The sequence below is a fragment of the Amblyomma mixtum genome, chromosome 1 (genome assembly GCF_055824585.1).
Source record: "Amblyomma mixtum isolate Tamu chromosome 1, ASM5582458v1, whole genome shotgun sequence".
NCBI classification, from domain to species: domain Eukaryota; kingdom Metazoa; phylum Arthropoda; class Arachnida; order Ixodida; family Ixodidae; genus Amblyomma; species Amblyomma mixtum.
The window spans coordinates 273,317,666-273,340,304 of record NC_143012.1 but is presented as its reverse complement, the minus strand read 5'-3'; the positions used below and the strand labels follow the sequence as shown (position 1 = coordinate 273,340,304).

At 51.1% G+C, this 22,639-nt stretch overlaps 2 protein-coding genes across 2 annotated transcripts in view; both read right to left on the bottom strand.

Moving 5' to 3' along the window:
• LOC149371722 (neprilysin-1-like) overlaps window positions 1-5,704 on the bottom strand; it is a 30,611-nt gene extending 24,907 nt beyond the window's left edge. Inside the window, exons 1-7 of the mRNA XM_089585226.1 lie at window positions 5,619-5,704; window positions 5,084-5,211; window positions 3,815-3,883; window positions 3,560-3,730; window positions 2,425-2,771; window positions 1,700-1,858; window positions 987-1,108 (exon numbers count right to left, since the gene is read on the bottom strand). Coding sequence (XP_089441352.1) covers window positions 987-1,108; window positions 1,700-1,858; window positions 2,425-2,771; window positions 3,560-3,730; window positions 3,815-3,883; window positions 5,084-5,211; window positions 5,619-5,704 — 1,082 coding nt within the window. The remainder of the gene's footprint in view (window positions 1-986; window positions 1,109-1,699; window positions 1,859-2,424; window positions 2,772-3,559; window positions 3,731-3,814; window positions 3,884-5,083; window positions 5,212-5,618) is intronic.
• Window positions 5,705-8,587: 2,883 nt separating this feature from the next.
• LOC149371721 (uncharacterized) overlaps window positions 8,588-22,639 on the bottom strand; it is a 19,494-nt gene continuing 5,442 nt past the window's right edge. The window contains exons 7-12 of the mRNA XM_089580995.1: window positions 21,353-21,641; window positions 17,174-17,351; window positions 16,422-16,557; window positions 15,341-15,567; window positions 12,723-14,174; window positions 8,588-10,733 (exon numbers count right to left, since the gene is read on the bottom strand). Of these exons, the coding sequence (XP_089437121.1) occupies window positions 8,647-10,733; window positions 12,723-14,174; window positions 15,341-15,567; window positions 16,422-16,557; window positions 17,174-17,351; window positions 21,353-21,641 (4,369 nt within the window). The 3' untranslated portion in view covers window positions 8,588-8,646. The remainder of the gene's footprint in view (window positions 10,734-12,722; window positions 14,175-15,340; window positions 15,568-16,421; window positions 16,558-17,173; window positions 17,352-21,352; window positions 21,642-22,639) is intronic.

Genomic DNA, 22,639 nt, shown 5'->3' with positions numbered 1-22,639 from the left:
AGAATTTTGGTGTGCTGAGCTTACATGTTCTGTAAACGTGAGGTTTGAGGTTACTGTGAGGCCTAGGTATTTATACTCAGTTACTCGCTTCAGCGGACTTCCGTGAAGGTTAAATGAAAAATCTAAGGGCTGATGTTTGTGTTATGGACATAACTACCGTTTTGGCGGGGTTTAAGGACATTTTCCATTGCGAGCACCATTCATCAGTGGTAGACGAACGTTACTTGATCGTCTGCAGACTACACTTCCTTATAAATGACGCAGTCATCCGCGTATAGTCTAGCTCTAACGGGGCAGTGTTCTATCATGTCACTGATGTAAACTAAGAATAAAAGTGGCCCCAGCACAGAGCGCTGTGGCGCCCCTGAAATGGCCTCTTATTTCTAACTCCTGGCCATCAATACTCATAAACTGCTGGCGGTTTCTTAAGAATGCTGCTACGCAATTAACAATGTTATCTCCTAGGAATGATTTCAATTTCAACAGTGATTTTCTGTGACATTCTTTATCGAATTCCTTGGTGATATCAAGAAACATTTCTATTTGCCCCCTAGCATCCAAAACCTGGCACAGGTCATGTGGTTTCGACCAGTTTCGTATCTCTTTAAAGGCCCTGTTTTTGTTCTTGGTTAATAATCATCGGATTTATTTAGAGACAACACAATCTAAGGCTTTACACGCGGTTGATGCAAGTGCAATTGGTCTGTAGTTGGATACTAACTTTGGATCCCCGCCTTTTAATATCAGAATTACTTCGCCAATACGCGTCTTCAGGGACTTCATTAGCTGTAAGACAAATACTTTGCTGCACATTCCGCATACCTTTTTAGGAACGCATTCGGAATTTCATCGGCACCCATAGCCTTGTTAGGTTTCAACTCAAGCAGCAGAGCCAGAAGTCCCTCCGCTTCGCCAATGGTGTGTTTCTAACCCAGTACCGGCAAATGTTTACTGATTAATTGTTGCCTTAGGCGTGTGCAACTCACCATTCGGTGGTTTTCAGCGACTTTAAGAAGCGCGAGAAGTACTTCTCGGAGCGGAGCGCCACTTCGTCCTCGGGAGACATGTTCTCGCCAAGCACATTGCTCAGGTACATGTAGATGTTCCACTGCGTCATGTCAACGAGGCCTCGCTTAGTGGCTCTGTGGCGCAGCGACAACACTTGACTGTTTACACTGAAAACCCAGTCGGGATTCTAACAGTGTGTAATTAGTTAAAATGAAACAAAGAAAAATATCAGTTGTGTAAAAGGCAACTTAAAGAAGCACCACACGAACAAAATGCACCAGCTTAAAAAAAGAAAACGAGGAAGCAATATGAAACGTCATAGACCGTCGCGTCGTCAGAAAAAAAAATGCGGTAGGGTTTTAACGTGGTCACACGGAGTAGACGTGCGAAAACATGCGTTTAGCCTGGTTGGCTCATTGCTGGGTTGTCGGCACGTCTGGCGACGATATTAGACTCAGATTAAGTTCTGATAGAGGTTAAGCTGATCTGAACTGTTCGTGCCGCAGACGGAAGTTTATGATGACGTCGACTTGCAATGCACAGCACGTGTGTGCGGCAGTTTACCACGAGGTCTGATGATTCGCTCTTTTCTTTGGACATTTTCGTTCCTGGACGCGTTATGCTACGGTACTGTAGCTCCTTCCTTATCTCCAGCAAGTTGTCTGCTGGTGCCGCAAAGGCAAGTGGTTACCTTGTCGAGGAAAAGTGAGCCAAGCTTGACCTTCTTGTAGTAGGGTGCTCGAGCGCGCGGACTGGTGGTGCCCTTGGACAGCATCTGCTCCAGCTTGAAGATGCGCGCCGTCTCGTTCACGTTGTCGAAGCCCAGCGTAATGGCAAGGTCGCGGATCGCCTACAGGTATTTAATTTCATTTTATATATATATATATTAAACCTCAAAAGGCCCCATTAAAGGATTACTACGTGACGGAGCGCAGTTCAGAACACATGGTTGATTCGATGGATGATCTGAATGATGATGGGGCGGTAGGCTTTAGCAAGGCCTGAGCAGCCGGCTAATGAACGCTAACGCCACAGACGAATGAGCCGGCTCAGAGTCAATGTCAGGACAAGGTTGGCTTCTAAGGAACTCAGTGAAAGCATGGTGCTTGCGCTCGAAACGTCTTAAAAAACCGCGTCTTTCAGTGCGGTATCTTTGCTCGCGATTACACATATCAGTGACTCTTGTCTGACCGCAGATATTTTGTGCAAGGACTGCTTGGCTTTTACTCGTTTTCGGCATGACAGACTTAGTGCGGGACAGCTCAGACGTTACTAAACAACTGTGTGTCGTGGAGCGGTCAGCAGCATTAGTTTCCAGCGACAATAAAATAAATTAATTCAGCATCCGTTATTCCGGAGCAAGTGCTTGAAGGCGACAGTCACTTTACCGAGGAGCGCGGGGAGCCGTCGACTCACCTGCAGGTACTCCCGCTGGAACTCGGCGTCCTCGAAGAGCGCTCTGGGGGCCGACAGCTCTGGCTCATCCAGGTGCACGATCATGCGCTGGCGGTTCTCGAGGTCCACGTCCTTGCGCACAGTGATGAGGGGGAAGAACCAGAAGTTGCGTCCCACGCGCGACGCCAGCGTGTGCGGCTCCAGGTCGAAGCTCTTGGGCAGGAAGAAGGGCTTGTGGTTGTACGTCATGTCGGCGAACACGCTCTGCAGCTGCTCCTTCGCGTCGGTCACCCCCTGCATGCACTCCTGGAACAGGTTCACCCCGTAGCGAAGGTAGAAGTTGTCCGTTGGCTTCATGTTGGCATGCCCTGTAAAACATACGGATCCGTATACGAGGCGATGACTGCACAGGTTTTACCAGCGAAAGTGTTTGCCTTCTGGCCACAAAATTTGCACTGTGCCGAAAAGGACTCGGGCTCAATGGCGTGAAGCGTAGCTGGATTATTGAAAGACTTTTACCATATGGTATAAGACTTGTACCATATGGTATGGGATTCATATGGTATGGGATTGTCAGAAAAATGACAGCATTGACATCATAAATCAGCCAACGCGGGAGAGCTGGGAGGCGGCCCTGTCCAGCTCGGACCTGGAGGAACAACGAGCCCTCGTCGCCAGAGCACGGGCAGCGGCTTTTACCAACGGCGTCCCGGACTAGGGACCCGATCAGCCTTCCCTTCAACTAAGGTATTGCGGCTTTAAATAAATGTTTTCATCATCAGCGAAAGTGTTCACGGTAGCCTTAAAGGGACACTGGACGAATTCAAGTTCGCCTATATTGACAGGCTGCCGCATTATAACAAGTACGCGAAAGTCACTGAAAATACAACTGTCACCATCACCGGCCGATTTCTCACGTAGACTGCGCTGCGTAGACAGCCACGGATCTCAAAGGCTATAGCAACAATGTCTCTTTCGGTGGCGTAACGTGTTTGAATTGATTGGAAGGAAAATGCAATTCTCTCCGCATTAAATGCACCTTCAACATAGCCAGAGCCATAGTTCTGCAGTGCACAACTTGCGTCTCCATTTCAAGCTAGTTATTTTTTTCTGGATGGAACCAAAACCTGCGGATGTCATGAAACGAATAACTCACAGTTGGCGAGCACCTCTTCGACGGCTGCTCTGAGCTGCTCCTGGGCCCCCTGTGTGATGGGGTACTTGGAGGCTGAGTTGGCCACGCTCACGTGGTAGCCCTTGCACGCATACGTGTAGAAGTCGTCGCAGGGCTCGCGGCTCCACTCTACGTAGCCCATGACGCGCCGAGCTGCGAACAGAGCGAGTGCAGCCACGCACCGACCATCAGCGCGTGCGCTGTAAACAGGACGAAGGGTCTAATCTCAGTCCATACCTTGCTCGAAGCACGTTGCGTTCTCGCAAAATACTGCATTCTGGAGATTTAGCGGTGCCTTGTTCACGGCTGGGGAGAGAAAGGACATCATAAAGACATGCCCTTTATTGAATGGCACCTGCCTGTGCAACGCCGGCTTGGACGCACGTTTTACGTATACCTTTCGAATCTTTCGGCTAAGGCTCCCAACGGAGAGACAAATGTGCATTCACAGCAAATATTGCAATAATCTGACGCAGCGCTTATTCCAGAATCTGCACTGATGGCTGACGTGGTAGAACGTACTCATCATTTATGGTGCTCTAGCAGAAAAGGCCTGCATCATTTGCCCTCCTGTACAGTTTAAAAGTGCGCGCATCTATTATTTCTGCCTATGGTGCGAAAGCTACGGTAATCGGCTGGAATAACGTGGTTACGGGTGGGCGCAGAACAGAAATGGTTTGGTTTGGTTTGGTTTGGTTTGGTTTGGTTTGGTTTGGTTTGGTTTGGTTTACGGGGTTTAACGTCCCAAAGCGACTAAGGCTATGAGAGACGCCGTAGTGAAGGGCTCCGGAAATTTCGACCACAAATGATCGCAAATTATTTGCAAGGGCTACTCCATTATAGGCTTGAATAACACCATCTGCCGGGCTAGTTGGTTGCGATCCAAATGTATCAGCAGCGCGAACACAACACAGGAACACAACACAACTCTGCGCGAACACAACACAACTCTGTACTATCTTCTCCTTCTTCTTCCTGTGTTGTGTTCGCGCTGCTGATACATATCCATTATAGGCTGATGGTGCTGGGGGAGCATATAAAGATTGGATTTGGATTCATGGCTTTCCCATTCGTATCGGGCGGATACAAAGAGCGTCGTAACCGCTGCTTCGGAGTCCGTCCAGCCACAGACCACACAACCGATCGCGCATGCCTTTCCCGATTTAGAAGGCCTCGTTTTGTGTCTTTGACCGGCCTGGCTTTGTCGACTTGATCCGCTTCGCCTTCCACTAACTTAACCTCACTGAAGCTTCTGCTGGTGACGATGTGTGCAGCGCTGTTCGACATAACGGAACGAGTTTCTTGGCCAACCACATTTAGGAGCGGCCTTTGGTCGTACTTCTGCGTCCGACCTGAGAAAGCACCACTAAGCTTATTCATCAGTTTGAAAACTCCTTAGTAGCTATCAAATGACGACTATCGAAAGGACTTATCGTTGGCTTAGAAAGTTGATACTCTCAGGATCCACCCTCGCCCGTGTACCCGACAGGTCCGCTCCCAACTCACGGTTGGTCTGCAGCGTGAGCACCACGAAGAGGGTGAGGGACAAGACGATGAGCAGCACTAGGCATATGCTGGTGATGAGTCCGACCTCGATTTTGCGTCGGTTGGGGCTCTCCTCGATCATGTCCAACCTGCACATACGTGAGTGCGCGTAAATTTTTCCAGAGCTGAAAAACAATAAAAAATGACAAAAAAACAAAAAACAACGCAATGAAACAACACCGCCTCTTATCTTAACTGTGTCCTTTCTACGTTGGAAAAATCCAGCCTGAAGCTCTTGCCGAAAAAGCTGAACAGCGGCGGTTAGTTTTGCTACAACCACTATTTTGTTACAGAAGTATGTGCCCTTACCGAGAGACCTTATCTGATAACACACTACTTTATCGCGTGCGCAGCGTTGGGTGAAGACGCAAGTGAAGTCATGCAGTGGGTACGCGCCATTATTTAGAGGACAACAACAACAACAACAAGGACCGTGACGCCCTGCACCGAGGACAACAGCTGAGGCGGGCGCTGTTGACCACAGTGTGTCGCTCACCATGTCCTCGGCGGCGGCCTGGCCGTCGACGAGGCACGGGCCGTGCTGGTGGTGGTGGTTCGCCGCTCGGTGGTGAAGGTGGACATGTTGGCGAGTAGCTCAGTGCCTGCCTGCTCCCTCCTCCGTTAGGCCATACGGGCTCAGCGAGGCTCGCAGTGGTTCCGAAGCGGCGCTCGCGATGCCGGCCGCCCCCTCACTGCGGCGATGCCATGGCACGTGCACGCCGCTGCGCAGCCAGGACGATGAAGACGATGTGGCAGCACTGCGAAATGCTGTTGGCTTAGCAGGGACCAAGCCGAAAAAAGAAAGCGACAGCTGCCGTCGGTTCTGATCGGGGTCGTGTCTATGCGGTGCCTCGACCCGGTTTTGCGGAAGAGGTCCAGGGACGTCCAAGACCATCCGGGGCCAACTACTCCTCAAGCCCTTACACAGAAATCTGAGCCCCGAGCTGAATGCTACGCCAAGCACTACAGGGGCCGAATCAACATCCTCTACGTCGACGCGGCTCAACGCGCCCTACCCGTCCAATTATACCGCAGTCACTGCGTGTGGGGATGGCACCATCGGGACGCATCCGGTATCCACGCCCTAAACCCTACGGAGGCTGAGGCTGAGAGCGCGGCCATCGTGTTGCCGCTGATATACGCTATACCAAAAACCCCAACAGCACAGAAATCTGCATCTATTCCGAGGCATGCGTTAGCCCGAGAATTCTCCTTCAGGGTCTCTGAAGATCGAACTACCAACCCAAGGCAGGAAACCTTACGGGCCTTACTCACTTATTACCAAACCACCACCGTGCAGTCAACGGCAAAATCAGCTGTTGTCACTGAACCTTTGCTTCTCTTTTGGTAGATGCGCTCTTTAAGCGGCTCTTAGTTGGCTGTTTTGTCGCTTAATGCACTGCCTGCTTTGTGCTCCGGAGCCCTTCACTACGGCGTCTCTCAGAGCCTCAGTCGCTTTGGGACATTAAACCCCAATAAAACCAAAACCAATTTTTGTGTTCGGTATGTGCCCAGCCGGCTGAGGGCAAGTTACATTGTCTATTCCGGTTGTAAGAGAAACTACCATATAGGAAAAATGCATACACCAAAATGTCCACTGTTAAGCGTGAAAAATGGACATGTCAGACTTGCTGATCTGTTGCAGATTCCGCATCCCGTTCCCATTTTTCGACTCTTAATACCAAACTGGACCAACTAACCAGCACCGTTGAAACGCTCATGTTGAAGACTGAGGAATTGCTTTCTTTCAGTACAGCCTGTAAAAAGATGGCCGACGCAGACACCTATATCAAAACTTCTATTGATGTCCTTTCGGAAAAGTACGATTCTGTGCTCTCAACCATGATCGCTCATCAAGCGGAGGGGACTTTACGGGCTAAGGTAAAATCACTGATTTTCACTGATTTCGCAGATGTGAACAGGCTTTTTTCCGATGCCTCTATCAGCAGTTAAAAGGTATACCACATGTTAACATTCGTAGCCTTCGCAAACACTGCAGGGAATCGGTTTTATTTCATGACTTCATCATCTCGCCTAACCTTCGACGCTTTGTACTTACAGAAATTAATACTTCTTCTGATTGAATTCACTGCCACGTTACCAAGTCATACATCAAGTATCACATGGGCAGCTTCACGTTATCTGAAGGGGTCTCATTGCACCTACGTTTTCGGCGATTCTGTTGTCAGTCTACCGTCCTCTGAGCTACAATGCACGGCTTTTCTTACCCGAACTTGATTCCGCAATGGTTCCTTAAAGCTTTAAGAGAACGTGTATATCGTAGGCGATATCATTATTGGCCTTTTGCGTCCCACAGTTGCTTTGGTTGCTGATTCTTTGCAGCAGCCTTTCCAAATGCGCTTGGAATGTGGTACTCAACAAGCGACTTGTGGCATTTTTGGCCGGAAAGCTTGTCGTGTCTTGCATTGGTGACGTTATCATTCGAGCTCAGAATTTAACTGTAAAATCCTCTATCGTACACCACGACAGCCGCCGCTGCTGCTGCCCCCGATTTGTCAGCGAAACCTGCCACAAGAAACAAAAACGTTTCTGGCATCTGCACAGCGATACGCAAAGTTTTCTGTTCATTGAATAAGGAGTTTTGTCGGAGCTAGTCGGTGCATAACTAATGGGCAGAAACCAATTCGAAAAGAACGAAGACAAGAGGGAACCCCCCGCAGTGGGTACGCGCCATTATCTAGAGGACAACAACAACAACAACGACAGGAGGGACGCTGAAGAAAGGATCCGCTCTTCTTCTTCCTCTTAAAACATGGCCCATACCCACAGGGGGGGATTGGCCAAGGGGTAGTGGCTTAAATAAGGAAATTTCTATAGGCGATTACGATAAAATAAACGGAAGAATATTTACAGTAAAATAACAAACCGCATTTTGGTGAAAAAGAAGAGCTCGAGGAAATTTAAGAGAGCAAATCAGTTGCAATTATGTAATCACGGAGAAACCCACAAATTGAACTCAATGCAAATCCTTTGGCGCTCGCACCGAACGATAATAACACTGGAAGAGTTATCTGGAGCCCTAACTTGAAGAGAGGGACCTCCAGATAAATCTTTTTCTGCTGTGCGAACTTTGGACAGTAGAGGAGAAAATGTTCTACAGATTCAATGTCCCCGCATGAGTCACATGGATTTGTCGGTGACCACCCACATCTGTATAGATATGAATTTAAACTGGGAATCCTGCACCGCAACCGCCTCATTGCCTGGTTTTACACAAATGGACGTCTTGTCTTGTGTGCTACTTCTTTCTTTTCACGCTGTAGTTTCCGTCAATTAGTTTCTGCTCATTGTTATGCTGTACAGGCCTCCGAGCATCCAAGCAGCGGCTCGTCATGCGCTGTACCTAAACAGAGGCTGCTTGCACAGCATAACACAAAAGCAACACCGCAGGAAGCATGATCGTCCGCTCTCGCCTCAGACGACTCACGCTCGCTTTTCTCAGAGCATTTATTGACAACTACGCGTAATTAAAAGCAGCCCAAGCGCCAGGCCAGGGCCGCGGCTCAAGCAGGCCGCTGGCCCGCAGCTTGGCCTTGGGCTTGGCCGCGGCGCTCGTCGTCGCTGCGCTGCGAGTTGAGGCCCGAGCCAGACCAGCGAAAATTGTTCGGGAAGGAGAGCTCGGAGCCAGTGTCCTCGAACGAATAGAAAGGCGACATGTCCCGTCGCGACGCGCCGCTGTCTCGTGGGACCGGGCTGGCGCATGGCAGCACTGGGGGCAGCTGCCGGGAAGATCCGCGTTTCATCTTAGAGCGCGCTGTATCCGCGCTGCCTGCGGCGTGCAGGCGGGAGGAGCCCGACGAGGAGCGGCAGAGGCTCGACCGGCGGCGCGCCCTCATCTGGCGCCAAGGCAGGGGCGAAGGAGACTCCATGTCGGCCGTCTCCGCCGAGGTGTCGCAATTGGCGAACGGCTCTGGCTCCAGGGGCACCACGGTCAGCGAGTCGTCGAACGAGACCGCCCGGGACGACGAGGTTGCCCGCGAGCACGGCACGTCTCCCGGAGCGCCCGGGTCCAGAGCGGCAGCTTGCGGCAGCGGCGGAGGCTGCAGGATGGCGTTGTAGATCGACTCGAAGCTGGGCTCCTCCAGTGTTCTGGCCAGCAGAAGCTGCCGGCCCCTGGGGATAGCTCTGGGACTCGCTCCCCCAGCCCTGGGCAGAGTTGTGGCGCAAGCAGGCAAAACGTTCCGGATCGCGCCGCCCGGAAGGCGTATGGCCACGGAGTGGTCGGAAAAAATGACGCCTGCTTGCGAAGACAGGGGCCCGGCAAAATGAACCGTTGGCTCCGCCATTCTGGTCGCTGCAGCTCCCTTCTTCGAAAGGGCGCGGTCTCGCTCGGCCCGGTATTCCGGGACGCCGAGCTTCGCCACCGACCTGGTGAGGCTTGGACGCCTGCTGTGAACCTCCGTCTCCTCGTGGGTCACCGAGAACGGCTCGGGACCGGCAGCTGCCTTTTGTCGCCTCTTCTCGAACGCCGGCTCATCTTTGAAATCTGAAACCTCTTTGCTCCCAGCCACTATTTCCAGCTCTCCGCCAATGTGCTGCGCTGCCGCGGGAGCCGCTCTCAGGGGAGGCAATGCAAAGTCGACCGCAATGAAGTTCTTGAGGCCGACGGCCGGGTGCTGCAGCAGAATTAGCTCGCTCAGCTTGAGCGGCTCGAACTTGTTGTCGTCGGACCTTGGCGTGCCGATGTCTTTCAACGAGGAAATGGTGCTGCGCCGTAGCAACGCCTCCAGCGTGGATTCGCAGCTTTCCCGAGTCAGTTCCCCGGACAGGCTCATGCTGCAAGGGCCTTCTAGGAACGTCCGAGACGTGGCTGCATCTACCGGTTGCGCCTGGTCGTCGATCTGCAAGAGCAAGTACTGCGTCTCGTCAAAGGTGGTCGCCGATTTGGCCACAGGATAGCGCGTCGCGTGCTGCCGCAGGTAGTGCTTGTTACCAAGCATGACCACCTTCTTGACGTCCTCTGTCCACGGGCGATCTGTGGCCACGCGGGCGGCGGTGTCACGCCTCCGAGTCTTCCGGGGCAAGCCGGCTCGAACCGGCAGTGGCAGCAGGTGCGCCTGGGCGCCGCGCTCGCTCCTTGAAAACGTGGGCTGCCACGAGTTTTCCGTCTGCACCGCCGAAGATGACGTCACCCTCGGCGGCATGCTGAGAACGACACCGTCTCCTGTCTCATGCGTCGCCACGCTCCGTTCCAGCCTTGGAAGGTCGACCAAGTCGGTCAGACGGTGCAGCACGTTGCAGCTCGAGTTGGACGAGAGGAATGACAGCGACGTGGACTCCGACGGCTGCACAGAGCCTTCGTCAGAGTCGCAGAAGGTGAGCAGTGCCCTCGGAACCTCCCTGGACGCCTCGTTGCTGTCTACAGAGGCCGTGGTCCCCTTAGAAGAAACCGGCGCATTGGATTTCCCGCTGCCCGACATCTCGACAATGTCTGAGCTCGCGGCAGCAGTCCCCGAGTCGCTCCGTTCTTTTGAGGAAGTGTTGATGCCTGCCTGGTCAAGGTTATCGTCGTTCATTCCCGACTGGGTCGAGCTCTGTGCAACGCTGTCTAGCGGTGACTTGTTCACTGTCTTTCCGCTCTGGACGTCATCTGAAAAAGAAAGAGAAATTCATGTGCAGTTTACAGGGTCCGCCATGAATAGTGCGGCACGAGCGCAATGAAAATACCGTCTTTCAGGCCTAATAAAGGGCATAAACAAACTGTGTGCGCATATTCACAGTTTCAAATACCAGACTATTATGTATGTTATTCGGTTTATACATGATCCTAGAAATTGGTATTCGATAATTATATTTCGAAAATTTCTCAATATGCGCAGCGGTTGAATACCGCGCCACCCTTCATAAATCCTACAGTGGGAAAACATGGGCTCATTATCCGAAGTTGAAGTTTAAAGTGTTAGGAAAACTTCATAAACTTGTCCTCTCCGCTTTATTTTCCGTCGATAACCGCGAGAAAACAGTCGTAAATTCGAACACTGATAGGCTTGGACCTCGTGCAAAGTTTCGCAACTGGGCTTTCTCGTATATCACACCTGATGAAAATAAGATCGCCGAACACCCGCATCAAACAATCGCAAAGCGAAAGCGCGTGTTATATATCTAACGCCCATGAAACTTGTCCTACCGCCACCTCGTTTTCATCATCATCATGGGGGAAAGCCCACTCGCAGACGGAACTCTCGAAGGAGGGCGGAGCCAGCGGCAGTGCCCGTAGCTCATGGCGCTTTGTAACCCGCGCACGACGTGAGGGGCGCCTCGCACTTGGTCAGAAAATACCCGAGCCGCGTAATTTCGTTTTCCGAGCTTCGCCGCCAGCCGTCCGAACCCAGCTCCCTGTGGATGGTCATTTCTTTCTTTTCAGAAGAAGTCGCTCTAGGTCCCGCTTAAGGTGTTACACCGTGGGACCTCTTAACTCTCAATAAACTTCAAAAGAAGTGCGTTTCCATCGTTTACTCCCACATTGTACTCTCAGGACGCCTAAACTGCGCCCTCGTCACGGGCTTTACGCTCTGTGAAGCCTCCTCGCTAGTCTTCACTGCATTTACGGCAGCTTTTTTTTTTAATGCAAAAGCATTATTCCGATGTGTAAACATCGAGCAAGACCTTGCAACGTTTGTCGGCTTCGCCAAGCGAAATAAATAACTGAAGGTAAATCAAATATCCGCGACCAGCTTCGCTGGCCACCGCGCGAGAGCACTAGACTATCGCTGCAGCCGACCACGCCTGGTGTTAAACTGCAAAACACTCTCGCGCTGTGCCATTTCACTTCATCTTATGCGTCAACTAACACTACTAACGAACTTTTATTCGCGTTCTGAGCTATGTGGCGGTACAGAGAGACGTGCGATGCATGCTTTGCCGTGGACAACATAGTGGTAGAAACAAGGCATTAGAGCAATACGCGTTTGCGTTGACAATATTGCTGCATGAACGCTGCACTGGAGCATAGGCCGCCGGCGTACATTGGGTCAATTGCCCCTGACGATGAAAAAGTTGAAGACGCACATAACTGGTACCCTGGGACACCTCTTTCACTTACGTGGTGGTGATGTCAGCCTGCAAAAACTGTGCTTTCACACAATATAGCAACGCTAAACCACCAGCCACTTTTTTTTTTTTTTTTCTCAGGAGGCGGGAGAGAAAAGCGGGGCATTTTATAACTCGACCTTCGGATGATAGGGGGGTTTCTTTCGGTCCCTTGAAGTCCGAATCAATAATGTTTCGCTTCACATCAAGGTTTTAGTTGACAGTAATGTTTCAATTCGTGAATCTCATACGTTACTCATTTTTTTTACCACATTATTGGCTGTATGCCGTAGTGCTGTCTAATCAAGGAGTGCACATATCTTCACACACTGTGTTTTTGAAGTATGGTGCTGAGTCAGTCCAGTTTTTTTCGTTACAAAGACCATACACTGTACGGGAAAAATCAGATAATCAGCCTATGAATTGTTTGCGTAATTTTTATACTAAATAGATATTCGATATTCGATTTGTATTAGGAAAGTTCAATATTCGCAAGCTCCAAGAAAAGACCTGTAAGTGTGTATAACGAAATAAGTTCAGCTGAACTTACCTTTGTCGTCGTCTTTGAGAAGGCTCGTCGTGTTGCTCTCCAAGCTGGCAAGGATATCCGCGAACGGTCTCTCGGCGAAGTGCACCGGGGGCTGAAGCTGCTTTGCCATGTACTCCTGGTACGGCTTTTGCATCGTGAGTGACGGCGTAGTCTCCGACACGACGGACAACACAGAGGGCCCCCCGACGTCCGAGAAAGCCAGCGAAACGTCCCTGGCCGCACTGGTTTGTCTTCCATCTGCAGCCTGCCTGTCGGACATCGCCTGGGCCGCGTACGCAGCTCCGATAGGAACCCAACCGCGGTGGTCTTGCGGCACGCCGACAGGGATGGGCTGCGGTATCTTACCGCCTATCCTATCGCTGCCGTACTTCTCATCGTCGGCGCTGTTCTCAATGTCCGTCAGTGGAGTCGAGGAATGCCTCGTCAGAGCCACCTTCTCTTGCGAATTCACCCGGCCGAATGAACTCTGCCTCGGGGGCCCTTTGGCGGACGGTAGCTCCGGTGGCTTCGGTGTGGCAGTTGTGTTCGAAGCGTCCTCCGTCGTAGTGGTCGTTAGCTTCGTGGAGTGTTTAACTGAAATTTGTTGTTTGGAGTAATCTGCCACGTTGCTTCCAACCTGGGCAGGTGGAGCAGCGGGCGTCTTCGCCATTGACTCTTGTTTAATATCGCTGGGTGTGACCTCAGTATGATCCTCTGAGATCTCCTCAGTAAGCCGTCTTTGAGGCAGTCCAGAACCTTCGCTCGTCGCACCTCCCGCGATGCAAGCGTTTTTGCCGCCTCGCTCTTGCTTTCGCAGTCGCAGTCGCCGACCATTGCCAGTCGCACTGTCTGCAACCGTCTTGCTGCACGCCATCTTTTCATGCTTTCTGATGAGTCCTGAAAGCAGACGGGCTAATTCTCCCACTTGTTCTATATCGAGCTGGTCGCTTGGCTTACGGTGCACCTTCGCCTCGTCAGCATCCACGTGCTTGTACTCAGGTTTTGCTTCAGGATTGGCGATCTCGAAGCCAGTAACTGCACTGGAGCTAGCGCCAACCATCGCATCCCTCAGAGAAACCTTTGCTGGAGCAGGGCTGTCGACGCTCTGCTGAACTACGCTACTCCCTTCGGTTTGAGGTGTCGGTAGCGGCGATACATCTATCAGCTTCTCCGCTGTCTTCTGGTCGTCGCCGCTGGCTATCAGAATAGCGGGAGAAGATGCGCGCCGGCTCTTCGCTTCTGCCGTCACCGAGCTTTTGTCGTGCTCTATGCTGGGACGCTCGCCGTCGACTTTGGACTGCAAAGGAGGCTCAGCTTCTCCACATGCTCGTGAGGTCTTCTCAACGGCCACAGCTTTCTCGGTAGATTGTGGGGGGACGTTATCCCGTTTCTGGACGTCCGCGTGAAGCTTCTTCACCGTCTTAGTTGATGCGGAGAATGCATGAACCGGAACATTGATGTCGACCATGACGCCTAAGTAACAAAAAGACAAATGTAATAGTGACATAGATAAGCAAGTGAAATGCAGCTTTCCCAAAGTCATGTTCCACACCGATTCGATATATCATGTATGGGCAATAAGTTTCAATTCGAATAGAATTAAGACCATCCGAACTCAGTTATTACAAGTTATATTTTCATAGAAGTTATGCCTTAGTCTCGTCAACTTTGCATTAGTTAAGGGAGCCTGTGCGGGCTCCTCTTAATTCGAAATACACATCATTCGAACATCTTTTCAGTCCATTTAGAGTTTAAATATCGAAATTCGGTTTTGGTTTCGATTTGCGGGGTTTAACGTCTCAAACCGACTCAGGCTATCAGGGGCGCCACAGTGGAGGGCTCCGCATAATTTTGACCGTCCTGGGGTTCTTTAACGTACACTGACATCCACAGTACACGGGCCTCTATCATTTCGCTTCCATCGAAATTCTACTGCTGTGGCCGGGATTGAACACGTGTCTTTCGGGTCAGCAGCCTATCACCGTCATTACCACTCAGTCACCGAGGCAGCAAATGTCGAAATCCGACTGAAGGCAGGTGAAAAAATATGGACTAGATGCGCAAGGATTATCCACTACCCGAATTCAAGACAGCCTTCGCAGAAAAGAAAGATCATGGCAGTCTCTCGGGGTGAAGATGGCGTTTCTACTGCTCCATTAGCTACAATCTGAAGCTGCTATAATCGGGGCCTGACCCTATCATAAGAAGCGCATGAAGAAAGTGAGAAAAAGTGTCCAGGAGGACACCATGCTGAATAAATTGGTCTTCCTTGGAACTGTGTCGCCCCCTTTCGTCGTAGTAGCTGTCTGCTGGCACTTGCCTTGCCTGTCAGGCCAGGATATACTGAACAGTACCTTGGCCAAGACCAGTCGGACAGCTCTGCCTATATGTATCTGCAGCGCACACTTAAGACCCAAGTTACGCAACCGGCCTAAAATTCCTCTCTGTCAGTTCTGTGATGATTAACGGAACTTGTCCCACCATGCACACAGTGGAAGAGCTGGGCCATTCCACCACAAGGTCTTCGCCCCTTACTGGCGCGAAGAAAACACAGGCAGCAAAGGGCGCCATGACCATGTGTCGCCTGATGGTTCACAACCCGGACACTGGCCGTCTGAGAGGCGAATGAACTGGCGCACCTGCAGCGGCTCTCTGCTCCTTGCTCGTCGCTGCCCGTGGCGGAGGCTCGGCCGCGGACGCCGACTGTCGCGTCGACGTGGTCGCTCCGAGGTCGTCGTTGAGGCGAGCCTTGAGGCTGCGCCGGCGCTTCAAGTCCTTCATGAACGAGTCGTCGGTGGACTCCGAAGGGGGCGCCTCGCGCCTCCGGAGCGAAATGACGGGCGGAGGACTCGGCGCCGTTCCGAGGCTGGACCTGCGCATCGGCCGAGCACGGTCTCGCTTCTCTGCTCGTCTGTCTACCTTGAGCCACTGTCACAAATTACGACCGACATCTGGCTGAATGGTTCAATGTCAGTGTTAAAGGAGCTCTGAAAGGTGCCGTATGCCTGGATTTTTAGTGTCATAGGCACTTGTGTGTTTGTTTGTTTGTTTGCCCACCGGGTTGTGGCAGCCTTCCCAAGTGTATGCATGCCTCTTCTAGACCCACACTTGGAGGTTGCCCATTTGCCATTGCCCACCAGGTTGTGGGCAAACTGCCCCCGAGGTTTCTCGGAAAAGCAACCTGGGTCTCACAATCCCGACAGGCGGCAGCACCTGCCATAGCAGGCCAGTGGAACACCGCTTAATCGTTTCACCACTGCGCCAGGGAGTGGTATGAGGAGCCCCAAGTACAGTTAGGAATGACCGATTCCGCACACATGGCATTATCCCATTATTTCTATCCTAACAACATCAATCTGTGAACAATGGAAAACTGAGGGAAAACCGGAGTGTCAGCGTACCTAATCCGCATTTTTAGTGTTATGGAAGGGGTTGGCTTGCTCCACTAGGCCTGCATCATGCCGCGCCTTTCCGTTGACTTTTTATTTTTTTAAACAGATGCAGGTGTATGCTGGATGATAGAAAGACTGACCATCTCGAGTTGAAATGGTTTCAGCGCCTGTCATTATCATTGTTGCCGTGCGCGCAACCATGGACGAACCACACCATGCATGGTTGCGAACGGCACCTGAAGTCTGTTCGGCGGTCTTGAAATAGATTCAGTTCTGACTCTTTCATATATGTATACTGCTTGACAGAAGTCATACTGAGATGACCTGCCTTCTTCCTTTGTGCGTCTCGATGGTCACCACGACCTGCTGCTTGTCGAGGACCCTTTGCATCTTTTCGTCCTTGGGTCGAAGTAGGTGCATCGGGGATGAGCCGCTCAGTTCGGTATTGTATTCCAGCTCGGGTCCTACGCGAAAGAAATCGGTTTCACCATGAGGGATGAAGGTAAGCAGCCGCAAAAACATAATGCGTTTTCGCGTAATCATTTTTGCATTTAACTGGACGTTTATTTCCCCGATGCGAACTAAGCATGTAGCGCCTACAAGGAACCGATTTCTTCAACACCGAGACCTAGCAACCTTCCGAAAGCGCAATCAAACGGCAACGGGCGGCTGCAGGTAGTCAACTTCTCGGAACATTTCGTTATACACAATTCAGAAACATCTACGCCAAAAAATTTAAAAAAGAAAACCTCAGTCGCTAAGTCTATTAGCTGCGCTCGCGCTGCGCGAATAACTGTAAGAACAACTTGCAAAAGTAGTAAAAAGCATCCAACGACGAGTCCACCTCGTCAACACTCGCACCGAGCAGTTTTGGGTTCGTAACGTAGAACATGGCGTCTTATAAAGACTATCAAACCGATGCTTATCCAGCCACTGAGCAAGAACATGTCCAAGCCCTGCTTTCCAAAGTGCACTAAGTGTTTTGCTCGGTAAGAATATCGAGTGGCCTGGCTGCGTTTCGCGTGGATACGGGGCGATGCACGACTTGAAGCTCGACGTCTGTGTAAGTCCAAAGCTTACTGGTTTTTCGTCCCCCGAAGCCGGGCAACCCTTTCCGTTTCCGACGCAACGGCGTGGTGACGGCTCTCCTGCGTTCGCCGGAGTCGCAGCTCCCGCCGGCCTCGGCAGCGTGCTCGCTGTCGGACGAAGAGCGCTCTGCGCGAGAGCAGCACTCCTGCACCGTCGACAGACCCGTGATCTGCAACGGTCGGGAACAGGCGATTCAGCTGTGGAGAAGAGTTAACTTTTCGATGAACTACTTTTAAGGCGAAAGCCTTTAATGCCTCATACTGTCGTTACCAAGACCTCTTAGCAAATGTTTCCGCATATGCCCAATAAGGCTTGCATCCGAAACGCGCGCGTTTCGGATGCATGCCTTATTGGGCATATGCCGATCAATTAGCCAATCGATACTTAATCGGGTGCAATCGAAAGACATCGGAACATGATATAAAGGGATTTCATGATTATATCATTGACTTAATGACTAATTGGTAATTAGTTAAGAAGTGGCATGTGGGACTGTGCACTGTGCCTGTACCTTAACACCAATTAATCAGTGTACTAGTTAAGGTCATGTTAACTATCACTAACAATACATTAACTAATATCACGAAATGTACAAGTCATGCTTAACTATAAATAACCATCATTAATAGTTAGACATTTCTAGACGTTTTATAGATTGTGTCGAACATTCTGGAGAGTTCCATCACTTGACAGGTGAGTGACAGGATATGATGGATAGCATTAGAACAATAGTAAAGACCAATTAGCCTAATTAACCTTTCTTGTCAGACCACATGAACAAATAGAACCGAGTAGGAAATTGGTCAAGTTGGGGAACCGAACCTGGGTCTCCGGAGTGCGAGACGAGCACGCTAACCACTCCGCCATACCAGCTCGATGGTTTGGAATGAACAAAGGCGCGTCTAGCTAATACGGCGTATTCGTTCACTCCCATCTTCCTCCCTTCCCTTACGGCGAGGTTCAGGTGTCCACCGAGATATGCGAGAGAGATACATTTTATTTCCTCAAAAACCAATTTACCGTCGAGCAAGGCGTAGAGCTGAATGGGCGCTGGCGTTCTGTGGACGCCCTGGCGGCGTTGTAAGGCAGAGACCTCCACAGCCAGTCAGGAGAGCGCGCTAAACGTGTTCCTACGTTCCTAGTCGTCTATCTCCATTTTTCTTATTCGCACATTTAGTCCAGCATATACAAACGGAGACAACGATAATCTCTGCCTAGTGGAGCAATCTTATTATTAGAACGGGAAGCATTTTTGTCAACAAACCGACGCTCCCCGTTAGTACAAGCGGCAGAATTGTCATTCTAAAAAAAAAAAAAAGCAAATTTATTGCTGATACGTTTTATTATAAGCGAAATCAGACGAAGGGAAAGCCCGGTGCCCCACTTATGGCCAGTGAACGTATTTCAAACGGCAGTAACAAAGAATTCAGTCCGAGGCGAGGGTTCCTGCTTCGAAGGGCGCGGCCATTTCGAAAACGTTATTGTAGAGCACGCACGAGTCGCGTACGCTAAACTCGAGAAATAACGCACTATCGGGGACAGTAGTGCCCAGTACGCGGCTCCAGTGGCCGGAGCAAGCGAAACAGGCGAAACTGCACCGCTGCGGAATTTAGTGATGGGTCGCCTGGTTCGAGATCAAGGAGGAGCGCATGCGCGTCCTATAGCATGCGTGCAAGCGAGTAAGGGCTGGCGCCTTCTTACCGGTACTCACCTATAAGTCAGACACGTGGAGAGAGAGAGAAAAAAAACTTTATTATGGCAAGTGTGTTTAGAGCCCCCTTGGGTCCCTGGACCACCGCACGATCGTGGAGGCTAGCCACTGATCAGGGTTCAGCTTAAGTTAAAGACAACGCAGCGAGCTATGGAAAGAAAAACTGCAGGTGAAACGTTAAGAGATCGGAAGCGGGCAGAGTGGATGAGGGAACAAACGCGGGTTAATGACATCCTAGTCGAAATCAAGAGGAAGAAATGGGCTTGGGCAGGGAATGTCATGCGAAGGCAAGACAACCGCTTATCCTTAAGGGTAACGGAGTAGGTTCCAAGACAAGGCAAGCGTAGCAGGGGGCGGCAGAGAGTTAGCCAGGCGGACGAGATTAAGAAGTTTGCGGGGATAGGACGGCCGCAGCTGGCATCGGACAGGGTTAATTGGAGAGCCATGGTAGAGGCCTCTGCCCCGCAGTGTACGTAGTCAGGGTGATGACGATTATGATGCCATATGCTCTTATGCTTGCTTTACACTGGCACTACATTCCGCATCATCAGAACATTGCCTGTGCACCTATCGCATCGTTGGTAGTGCTGCAAGGAACTATACTGTGACAGAACTGCCATATTGAAAAATTGGCAGTGGCTTAGCTCTGGTTAAACCTGGAGGATTGCGAAAGCAACGAGGAGAGAGAGAGGCGATGGACAGTGCGCGGCAGCAGCCCCGGCGCGCTACCTATGCGCCGCTACGGCGCATGCGCAATTGGCTAGCGCGGCGGCGGAAACTCAGTCACCCGCTCAGCGACGGCGGCGGAGGCGGCGCGCCAGCCACTGCTCCTCGCGCATGCCCAGTATGGCCTTTCCTCGGCTCCGCGAAATGGTTCCGTGACTCGCGTAGTGTTGCTTTCGCAACAAAAACAGCGCGAAAGACGATGGACGAGAAGAGGTGAAACTGTGTTTGTCTCGCCTCTTCTCGTTCGTCATTATTCGAGCTGTTTTTCAATATCTCAATTCATAACCCACACGCCAAGCTTTGCGCACTCCAGATGTTAACTGGGATAGAGTATAGGTATAGTGTTCTACAACTAGAACGCTATAGTACAGATAGCTGTTGGTTAGGCCGAGGACCACCAGTTTGCTCGTGGAAGTACGCTTGAGGAGGCACAGGGTCACTTTATAAGCTTTGCGAAGCAGGGCGCCTCTACCGGCTTGGTTTATGATCTAATTATGTTCTGATACGGCAGACTGTAGGTGGCCCTGCCGACGACGAGGGCTCGTACCAGCCCTGGTACGGGAAAGATGCGACCAGAGTAATCGCCCAAAGCGTATGCCATTGGCGAGCACTTAATTAGGAGTGCCTGTGTGCGCCCATTTATGGGCGCCACTGATTCCTTCCGGACCATTTCAGCACGGTTACATCTGCAGACCTCATACTGCATTCCCTTAACAAGAATAGCTCGCAAGATGCTTGGGCATGTTTACGTTATAAGACCCACATGCTCAAACATCTCACCACCAATGTTAGGCCAATTCGAGGTCAGCGACCCTTCATCTTCCAGTAAATATAACCTGGCTGAAGAAGGTCATAGTTAAAAGGCTGTGGCTACCGATTGCGAATGCCGGCTGGTACTAAGGACAATAAACGTCGCGGACGTTTTTGAGTAGGGCTGGACCGGATATGGGCTAGAGCGCGTGGCCATGCTGTAGGGGTTCGGAACTACTACTTCCGAGCGGCCGCTACGAAGGGCTCTTCAAAAGAGCAGTTTGTTAGACATAAGGCGTGGATGTGAACTGGGACGAGCGCTCGCACACAACTGGGTTAATTCAGAAGACGGCTGGACATTAAATAGGAATAGCAAGGGCAGAAACATATGCTCAGATAGACATGACAAAACAGGATCGTTATTCTATCCTGTTACTCATTAAAACCCTTCATTACTGATTAACATTCACATGAACACAGACACAGGCTACAAAAAGAAAGCTATGCTTAGATGTACAGGTTCTCAAATTGTGGCAGTTGATAATAAATCCATGGTCCGTAACTGCAACCTATGACCACCGCCTACCTAACCGCCAAAGTCCGCTAACAAGGACAGCTTGTAAATGGAGAAAAGGAGAACAGATCAAGAACTGGAGGTGGGGACTGCGTTAGACCAATGTATTTCATGGGAAACTCCACAAATTGAGGTACAAGGGCGTAAATTCTGATGAAAATCTACCAGAGAGCTGTCATGGCTCCAAAGGAACGCAATACTGTTTTTCAACATCTTCGTATTTCTGCAATTAGCTATGGTCCGTGTAATTTTAATTAAGACGCGAAAAACTGAAAAGGCTACATAGCTCTACTTTGTATTTGTATGGATGCACTTGAGTGGATATTAATGAATCTACGTATACCCTTGATTGAAAGCAGCCGCAACTCGAGTTCTAAAATAGACTAAACTATCTAACCAGCGTGCGCACCTTGCGGTTCCTGGTGACCTGGTTGATGTAGCGTGGCGGGTGGCGCGGCGGCGAGGGATCCCGGTACATGCCGTGTGGGCACAGCGGTTCACCGGCGTCGCCTCCTTCCGAGCCTCCTTCCGAGCCCGCCTCATCGTCGTCTCCGTCGTCCTCACAGTCCGGCCTTTCCTTGCCCAACATGCGCGCCGTCGAAGACGTGGACGATGTGTCCGTGTTGCGCATCCGGCGACGACGCTTCGAGCTTCTGCTGCTGCTACTGCTGCTGCTGCTGTCACGCTCGCGCACCATCCTGCGCAGAATGTGTGATCACTTGGTTCCCTCACACCCTTGCTAAATTCTGCGTTCAAGTGCTGTGAAGAAAACATCCTCCCGAACACCAAACTGAGCAGGAGCGACGGTAATGGCTGTATTGCTTTCTCCTTCCTACCCCTCAGCTTCTATCCCACTTCCGCCATGTTTCCCCCGAGTGCACTCTCTGCGGAGAACCGCACGCCACCCTAGACCACATCCTCTTCGGCTGCCCTGCCGATCCTCCCCCGCAGGGACAGCCCGCCATCGGTACATGGGAGGAATGGGAGGCCCTCCTTGCGTCGCAGGACCCGGACGCGCAACTTCGCTGTGTGAACCGGGGTGCCAGTGCCATGGCCCTACGTGGCCTGGACACATGCGCGTAATGTGAGGGCTGTGCGGTGGCCCTGACACCTTGTACGGTCCAAACTCACTTGCTCAATAAAGTTTTCCATCCATCTCCATACTGAGCGTCGCATAATGAGTCACGGTAGTACTGGGCGCGAAGCTCCACCACTGGAGTGAACGGCGCTAGCGTCGGTCTTGCGCACCAAGGCGACTCCTCTTGCTGCGGGAGCAGAGGGTGCTGATTCGGCGTTTTAACCCCTAGCGTAGCTGGGCGAGCAAGACTCGTCAAAAGCCGACTGTCATTTCTGGATTATGAGGAGGAGAAATTAAACCCCTTTTTTTTGTCGCCGTTAGGCCACCGTCGCCCCAGGTGTCCTCCATGAAGGGGAGACCTCAAGGATCCAATCTGCGATGCTCGCTTGTACTGCGTTGTTGTCGTTGCGTATAATCTTTACCAGCTGTCAGCTGAGGGGTATGGCAGAAGCTTTCTGGGGGAAGGATTTTCCTTGCGTCACCAGAGAATATGGTCATCATCTGCTTTTAGGTTTTTTTCACAAATTTGGCAAATAGGATTAACTTCACTTTTTGTAATTAAGGCCAATTGATATGGGCTCATAAAGTTTTTTCTGAGCTGTTCTAAGAGCCGTGGCT